We start from the raw sequence: 9,043 nt of genomic DNA, 5'->3' as shown, positions 1-9,043 counted from the left end.
ATAGCACAATCAATCACGCCATAATTTTCAATCAAACAAATATTTGTGATCACAATAAATTGTGAATTTTTTCTACTCAACATTTGACTTTTAACAATATTATTTTGTGAGAATACAAATCATCTGTTAGAAAATCCATCGAATAGTAATAAAAATTAATTTTGTGGGAGTTTTTATTTATAATCTGTAGGTTTTAAATTATCACAATTATTCATAAGTTTATTTTTTTAAAATTTCTTTACTAATGGTGGTTAATTAGAAAAAAATCATTTCCAGGAGTGATATCACCAAAAGAAAAAGAAATTATAGTATGAAATCTTTCAAAAAGAAAAAAAAAGCATTACATAAGAAATGAGAGAAGGAATTGGTGACGTTGAAGATGTTAGTGTAATGTTGACAATGGTAGAGAAAATAATATAATGACAATGACAAGATATGATTACACAATTAGAATAGTAGAGATAGAACTTAAAACGATGCGACGAGGAAAGTAGCAGTGGTAGTAGTTTTGATTATTGGTCATATTGTTGAAAAAAATTTTGTTCGGTTTAAAATATCACAAATTACAAATAAAATCTCACAAAATTAATTTGTATTATTTAATATTTTTTTAACAAAAAATTCGTATTATCCTAAAATAATATTATTAGAGATCAAAATGTCTTTTTTTTAGATAGAAATCATCTTATCCTTAAAAAAAATAGATAGAGTACGAATTAGGATTTTTTTTTTTTTGGGTGACTTCCATTAAAAATAATTTCATATTATGACTCACTTCCTTACTCTAACTCGCAAGCATCTCACCACCTATATCATCCTAGCTTCCACTTGCTAACATATAATCGGACACAGTTCACTTTTCGTTATAAGTGTGGATATCACCTTGCTTTAATTGATTACATTTTAAATACAAATTCAAGCATTGAATTTATCGAAGTGATCGTGAATGCTAAGAAAGCACCATTTTAATACGTATTTCAGTAATACTTTTCACATACTGCAACACTTAACTGTGAAGAGTGGACAAATCATCTAACTATTAATTCCTCAAAAACTATTAAGGTGTGCTATGTAGATTCGATATGATATAGATACAGAAATAAAAAAGATTTAAAACTATGTTTGGAGTTATATAGATATATGTAGAAGATTGTATATTATAAGGACGCATAATTTTTATTATTTATCTCTCAATATTTGTGCTTTATTTTTCACTACTTAATAAACAACCTTAGAGATATCTTTGATTGAGAAGAAAATTTGATTAAAAAAAATTATGAGGTTTACGCATAAATTTATCGCAGAACTCTCTGATAAAATTTTAAATAATTTTTACCTTTGAAACAATACATACCCTAAAATTGAAAAAACAAAAGTAGGTAAAATAATAATGGCATTGATGCAGGGCAACGTTTTATGTATATATCCTCATAATGATATAATGTTGATTACCAATTACCAATTATCAATTATTTCTTTCAGTTGAGAAAAACCATCCACAAACCTTTGGTATTACTTTACTTTGAGATCTAATTAAGGGGACAACCAGACAAGTAGGCCCAGTCCCACTCATCCTCTTTGCCTTTTCCCCCTATCCCTTATATATCATTGTTCCTTGCAATGCAAACCATGAATATTAATATAGCTGCCTTTATTGGACACTAGATCCTCACTGGTTAATAAAGCCCCAACAAAAATAAATATTAATAGAAAAATATCAATTTGGATTAGAATGCCAGCTATTCAAATTCGCTTGACATCTGTTTCCGCAATCTTACATGACATGTAGATATAGATAGATTACAATAGCTTAAAAAATAATAAGCCACCAAAAGTATTCTAAATTATTAAATTTTATGATAATTAAATTTTTTTTTTACAGATTTTCCTATAAATGGCCAAAAATATTTAAAGAATGAAAAAAATTAAGGACCAAATTTTAGTTTTTTTTACATGCATTTTTAAAATAATTATTTAAATATTTTAAAAAATTTTAAATTAAAGACAGAAATGACATCAAATACATAAGTCATTTACTATTTTAAAAAAATGTATTTTTTAATTATTTTTATTGTATTATAAAATGTTTTGTAAATACTTGTCTTTAATAAAATTAAAAGCTAGTTCTAGAGAACATCTTTTGTGGTTTAGCCCTAATGAATTTTTTCATTACAAATTAATGACTTCATTATTTCCCTTTATGGCATATTAGCAAGTACACTTAATCTAGCTACCTATCTCACAAGATGCAAAATTCGATATGACCCACAGGAAATTTAAGAAAAGGAGGGGGGTGGTTGGATCATTGGCTATAACTTGAATACAGATGCATGGTAGAAAGTCATATGCTAATTCCCACACAAGATAGTATAACACGCCATTTTAATCTGCATTTTAATCTGAATCAATTTGCCAGAAAATAGTCATTTTTCTAACGTTAGGATATTTTCGGCTATTTTAAATCACACTATCGTGGTGTCAATGTCGACTAAGAATTTAAGATGCACTATACACCTTGTCAAAATAACATGTGGCTAAATACACCTCTTCAAAAAAAATGTGGTTAATACATTTCACCACACTACTTTTAGCCACATTTATGGGTGTGGCCAAAACCAAGTGCGTGATGCACCTTTATACCATGATACGTGAAAACTGTCATCTTAGCTGATTTTTCAGTATCATTATTAGTAATAATTAATAATGATAAGGAAAGAGGAGACCACCCTGTTCTCTCCTTAGAGAGAAAGATGATAATGAATTGTCTTAAAATCTAAAATCTAATTATAAGAACCAATAAAATTTATGAGAATTATGAGCCTCTCAACATGTCGGAAGGCCATTTTTATTCTCGTCCAACAACTCGTTACCCCTTGATCGTTTTAATTTTTGTTTTGGTCTGGATCACTTGAGTTGTTATACAGATAATAATAATAATAATAATAATAATAATAATAATAATAATAATAATAATAACTCAACATTCCAGAAAAATATCGAAAAGGATATTTTTTTTATAACAACAACAACAATAATAATAATAACAATAATAATAATAATAATACTTGCACATAAAGAAAGAAAATTACAAAAAAAAGTTTAATTATTTTGTTGGTCCCTATAGCTTTGCGAAATTTTTAATTAGGTTCCTATACTTTTTTCTTTTTAATTGGATTTCTATACCAAATTTTTTTTCAATTAGGTCCCTCTTAATAGTAATTTAATTATATAAGAATTTAATTTAAAAAAAATTGGTGCAGGGACACAAATAAAAGGAAAAAAAAGTATAGGGACCTAATTAGAAATAAAATTTAGTGCAAGGACTCAATTAAAAGGAAAAAAAGTATAGGGACCTAATTAAAAAGTTTGCAAAACTATAGTGACCAAAAGAGTAATTAAACCAAAAAAAAAATCTACACAGTACTATAAAAAAATTTTTGTAAAACACGACCGTTCATATTTTTACACTATAAGGGGACACGCCGAATAGCGGCGGTTCTTTTAGCGATTTGCGGCGGTTTTTAACCGCCGCGAAACGAAATTCCAACGGTTCCACAAACGTTGTCTATTAGGGGGTGGAGATTTGATTTTGCGGCGGTTTTGAAAAACCGCTGGCACAACCGCAGCAAATCAGATAATTGATTTTGCAGTGGTTGCAAAACCGCCGCTATTCTGTCAGCGGATTTAAAAAAAATTCCGGCGGTTTTAAACCGCCACAAATCTATGTAGAATTATTTTAAAAAAATGAGACAGTTTTTAACTGTCTCAATTTCATACCTGAGCTTATAAAAAAACTGAATAACGGGAGGAATTAATTATGTACTCTATTTGCATTTGTAACAGCATATTGGTCCACCTGTAAGTGAATCTATATACACTTTATTTGCATTTGTAAACAGAAAACAAGAATGCAGTGCATTTATGTGTAGTACACAAGAGTTACATGAATTCACATGAGAGAGAGAGAGAGAGAGAAAGAGTGAAGAAACTTTTTCATAGCAAGCTTCATCAAGAAGAGCAATGATTCCACCTGGTTTCTACATCAAAAGGATTACTTTAGATAATGAGGGCATAACATTTTGAAGGCAAATTCAGAGGAGACATCTTGAAAATTCTTTGTAATAATTGCAAAGATGTTTACATATTATAAACAAATTAGTATCTAAGTTGCATTTCTGAATATTACAAAGTAAATCAAATACAAACTACATAAGCAGTTTGCAAACATATATATATATATATATATATATATATATATATATATATATATATATATATAACATTAGATGTTGCTCTATCAGATTGAAATCTAGCTATAAATATTCCAAAATGAAGCATAGCCATAAAGTATGTATAAACCTTTTCAATTAGATCAAGTACATCTTGATTATCCACAAATTCTAAGTAGCTCCAGTCAATCCCTTCTTTTGTATATCTCTCTTGTTCCATCTTAAACACATGCTGCAGGACATTATCCATGTTGGAATGCATGTTATGAGAAAAAGTGATAGTTGAAGTTGTCAAATATCTAAAAACTAACCTCATACCTGGTTGAAATGTTGCTGCAGCTTTTCATTTGTGAAATTAATACAAAACTGCTCAAAACTGTAAAGAGGGAATTAGATATCAACTCAGATTTATGCTACTCTCAAGAGGAACAATGATATGTGTGTGTGCGCGCGCGCACACGCATGTGTTTGAGTGAATAATATGATTATGTTCACCTGTTATTCTTAAAGCTTTCAAAGCCATATATGTCAAGAACACCAATGAGACATTTTGACTCTGGGTCTTGCCCAATTGAGACATTGATTTTTTGGACTAACCTGCACATAACAATAGAACAGATAAAAAATTATTCAGATTCAAATAACATAAGTGCAATAAACATAGGATAGGACACATTTTTCATATTTTAAATTCATAATTTTACACTTGACATTAACATAGTACCAGTCAAATAAACAAGAATATAGTGTTTTGGCTAAACCATCCCTGCTAACCGTTGCACCAAGAGGATCAAGACTTCTTTTAATAACTTCCTCTGGGGTAATCATCACACGCTTACAAAGTGCATCTTCCAAAGCACTAGGATCGCACCTGAAATAAGAAATAATTTAAAAGATATGTAACATTAACAAAAAGAAAGCTATTGCAAATGATAACAACAGAAATTTGGTCACACATGAGAAGTTCTGCGGTTATTTGGAGATGCAACTTGGACTCTTCATTTTCTAGAACTGATGAATCAGTTTCTTCCTCTGATTTTGCAAAGTTAATGTTTCCAAGATGAAGAATAGCAGCTATAACTCTGAAGATTGCTTCCTGAGAGGAAGGAGAAAAGTATTCATTACCATTTTACTTGAAAGATTTGCTACCATGGGCAGATAACAGAAATATTAGCATAACTAAAAAAGTGCAATACCATTTCAACAACCCAGTTGATATAGGAGAATATAAAACAGCAGGTATGTGCACAATAAACAGCAGGTATGTGCACAATAAACAAGCCAATAAACAGCAGTACGATATTACAAGCATAATAATTAGCAAGCTTATGTAGTGCTCACATCATTATTGTCAACCAAAACCATAACAATTTCTCTTCAAATATCTCATGTTTACTAGAATTCCAAGGTCAAACAAATTGTCATATAATTGCCATATATAGATAGAGGTGAGCAGAAACAACTCTTTAATTTGAAACAATATTAATAACAACCAATAATATATAAAGTTTCTTTTAAAGAGATGGGATTCAAGGCTTCCAGAGGCTTGAACTCATAAAAAAACAGCCTCTTATCACCTGAATACCCTGAGCCAAATCTGAATCAAAATAACCTGAAAGCATAATCTGAACCAAGAAGATATATAATGCATAATGCTGTTAATCCAGCAGCAAGAAAAACTTTTCCAAAAAAATTTCCTTTCCCTTTTGGGTCAGCATAATCCAAGCCTAAAAGACAGAAAAACATAACCAGGAGAAATTAAATTGAAGAGGCCACATCTATGATAAGCTAAGCAAATTCAATGGCATGAAATAAACTACAGAAAGTTTTAGGACTAATGAATCTTCAAACACCTTATGATTGGGAGGTCCAAGAAATTGGGAAGTCCAAGGACAAGTATGGAAGAACATGCTGGTGACAACTCTGAAGGCTTTAAGACCACTGTGTTTCCAGCTGCTACTGCTCCTATTAGTGGCTCCAAGGATAAACCTATCATTAATTAAATTGTAACTCCCTCTATTAATTTGCTATACAAATACTTGATCAACATAAGAAAAATGGTTCAAAAAGCATGACTCACCAAAGGGGAAATTCCAAGATGAAATAATGACGACTAGGCCCAGAGGTTCAGGAACAATTTCTGCACTACTAAGCAGTGCTATTTGTGGCAATTTAGCCTATCAAAAAACAAATTTAAATCCATTAGGCTTGAATGCTTATCTTTGAAATTTAAAAAAAAATGGAATTAGGAAAATTGGCACTGATCTCACCTTTTTGCCTGATATCCAATATTTTAAGTTACTCAATGCAAAATTCAAGGACTTCATCAAAGTTTCTATCTGCTTAAAAGGGCCAATTCGTTAATTGGCAATTAGAACTGAAAAATAGTTTTCTTTTTTTTTTAATGTTACTATTATTACTACTCAATGCATGCATAATGCATGAATTTAAAAGAAAGCTTAAATTAGGAAGGAACTATATTGATTAAAGATTAAACTAATAGAAAGGCAATAATAATAATGTCAAATATTTTCATTAAACTTAGAAGTGGTAAATAGTATACATGATGACACACTTTTTTGAACAGAAACAAACCATTTTCAAGTGTAATTATAAACAAATTAAATAAAGGCATAACCTCATCTCTAAAAGCTTCAACTTGATGCTTTCCTAAGTCGAGCATTAATGCCTTCAAAATATCTTCTTCTTTTTCAATGAGAAAACGACGCAACCCTTTGAGTTGTGATTCTCTCCATGACACTTTCTTTGTCTCTCCACTCCCATAATACTCCTTCATATCATTCATAAAATATTGCATTAAGCATAATAATGAATAAACCAAGCATAATCAATCTTTTGATAAACTCATAACCACACCATCAATGGTACCCTTCAACATATACTAATTTCAAATAAAATAGAACAATCAAACTAAAACTTCGAAAGAGAAAAAATCACGCAACTGCTTATTAAATCCATGAAAATAAAAGGTTGAGCTCCTCCGCTTTTCACTGAGGAAAACTATTAAACAGTTTGTGTACATATTCCATAAAAACAACAAAATGCACAAGATAACAAGTTTATGCTATATCTAAGATTCTGGGAACAGAAAACAGAGTCAAGGATATGGTACCGTGAGCAGGTGGGAACTGCGCGGAGGATGATGGCAGCTACAAACTGCGTAGAGGGCGATTGCGACTGTGACTGCGGGGAAGACCATGACTACGCGAAGTGAGATCTGCAGTACACAAGACAACAATGGATCAATGTCGGCAAGAAAGGGCAAGAGAGAGGAAAGGAGGGCAGAGGGTACAGGGGGATGAAGAGCTCACCTGGGTGCAGAGCAGGACGGTGCGAGAACAGACCTCCTCCTTCTCCCTTGGGTTCATCGTCTTCTGCTTCTCCTTCCCTTTTCGTCGTTCTTCTCCGATCCTTCGTGTGCGCGCGCTCTCCCTCTCTTCGCGAACACACTCTCTCTCTCTCTTCGGCTTCAATGGCGACGACGGCAAGCTTAGTGGTGGCGGCGGTGGCAAGACGCGACGGTGTAGACCCGCGATGAGGACGACGACGGCGCTGGCTTCGCGGTGAGCTGATGCGGTCTCCCTCTCTCTTCGCAGTTCTTTCTCTTGCGGTTCTAGCTTTCCGATGGCACGGCAACGCGACGGCGGCGGCGAACTCAGCAGCGCCGACCCGGCTCCTTCCTCCCTTTCCTCTCCTTCTCCGTTTCTCCCTCTCTTCTCTTAACATTTCTTTCTTTCTTTTTTTATTTGTTGAAGCTGCTGAGTGCTGAGTGTTGTGTTTTTGGGAAAGGGGAATTAAAATATCACCAAAAAAAAATTAGGTTAGCAGCATTTTTTCTAAAATTTGTGGCAAAATCAAATCAAACAGCTGCTCTTTCCGTGTTTACTATTAAAACTGCTGGAAATTCATCAGATAGCGACTATTATCAAAACAGCTGCTAATTGTGTGCCGCTATCTTCCGCTTTTGTGGTAGTGTTAATTATAGCGGTTATAACTGTCATTATAACTATTTCAAGGGTTACCTGAAACGGGATTATTTTTTTGCCTGAACATGAGGTCCAGACTCCTTTTGAGACAACGTCCAATTTCTGTTGGTGCCGAGGTGCTCCTGTTTGAGTTCCTCATGAGAAGGTGGGGGTGGTACCTGCAAGGAACGCCGATGCCTAAGTTAGCAAGTGTTTAAAGCAGATTTTAATAGATTGGATTCTGAATATACCTGAAGATGTCAGTGTATTTATAGTAGACTTTTAGTGTAGTTCCACCTTTGATGGTGGATAACCGTTCTCTTTTCCTAGAAAATTTGTTGAGGTCTCCCTTATGAATAAATGGGAAATATTTTAGGAGTTAGTTACTTATTTAGATAAATAGGGTTGAACTGCTGCCGACCTCTGGGAGGTCGGGTAGGTGTAGCTAAGGCCAAGTCTCTTGAATGGACCTTTATTCATTTTGAAAGATGGATCAGGGTATGAACAATGCCCCCTGCTTCAGTCCGAGCTTTCACTAGCTCGGATTCAAGTATTTGTAGGTCAGACTGATTTTTTGTAGATTTAAGATACCAGATCGGGCAAACCACCTTCCTTGGAGCTAGGTCGGGTGCTCGACGTGATTTAAAATGTGAGGCATTACATCTTTTCGTAATTCTGCACGTTACTCTAAGGTAACCTTCCCCATTAATGAGAGGGTGTGGAATTACTCCTTTGTCCATAGTGTTTTATAAATACCCAAACTCTTTGTCTTTCTTCTTTTTTTGCTTCTTCTAAAACGTTCTTTTTCATCCCTCTCCTTTCTTCAGA

General features: G+C 33.0%; 1 protein-coding gene and 1 long non-coding RNA gene across 3 annotated transcripts; both read right to left on the bottom strand.

Annotated features, from left to right (window-relative positions):
• Window positions 1–4,364: 4,364 nt before the first annotated feature.
• Window positions 4,365–4,963, bottom strand: LOC148565190 (uncharacterized). Of its 2 annotated transcripts, none has more exons than XR_015883743.1 (3): window positions 4,725–4,963; window positions 4,541–4,605; window positions 4,365–4,461 (listed from the first exon to the last, which is right to left on the bottom strand). It is a non-coding gene; the product is annotated as an uncharacterized LOC148565190 (long non-coding RNA). The 2 variants fall into 2 exon arrangements; XR_015883742.1 differs by having other exon boundaries at window positions 4,548–4,605.
• A 110-nt stretch (window positions 4,964–5,073) lies between these two features.
• On the bottom strand, window positions 5,074–7,026 carry LOC107641954 (aldehyde dehydrogenase family 3 member F1). The gene is made up of 5 exons (XM_088488969.1): window positions 6,868–7,026; window positions 6,310–6,406; window positions 6,083–6,218; window positions 5,186–5,325; window positions 5,074–5,100 (listed from the first exon to the last, which is right to left on the bottom strand). The coding sequence occupies exons 1-4, from the start codon at window positions 7,024–7,026 to the stop codon at window positions 5,304–5,306; spliced, it is 414 nt and encodes a 137-aa protein (XP_088345095.1). The 3' UTR covers window positions 5,074–5,100; window positions 5,186–5,303.
• Window positions 7,027–9,043: the final 2,017 nt, after the last annotated feature.

The sequence above is a fragment of the Arachis ipaensis genome, chromosome B5 (assembly GCF_059453495.1).
Source record: "Arachis ipaensis isolate K30076 ecotype BB chromosome B5, ASM5945349v1, whole genome shotgun sequence".
Classification (NCBI taxonomy): domain Eukaryota; kingdom Viridiplantae; phylum Streptophyta; class Magnoliopsida; order Fabales; family Fabaceae; genus Arachis; species Arachis ipaensis.
Note: the sequence above shows the minus strand (reverse complement) of the source record. Positions and strands in the feature narration are given on the sequence as shown.

Coding starts and splice junctions, on each gene's coding strand:
- LOC107641954 (XM_088488969.1), bottom strand. CDS start 7,026: ATGAAGGAGTATTATGGGAGTGGAGAGACAAAGAAAGTGTCATGGAGA. Junction 6,219..6,309: donor ATCTTGGAATTTCCCCTTTG/GTGAGTCATGCT, acceptor AATTAATGATAG/GTTTATCCTTGGAGCCACTA. Junction 5,326..6,082: donor TTGGACCTCCCAATCATAAG/GTGTTTGAAGAT, acceptor CCTTCCTCTCAG/GAAGCAATCTTCAGAGTTAT.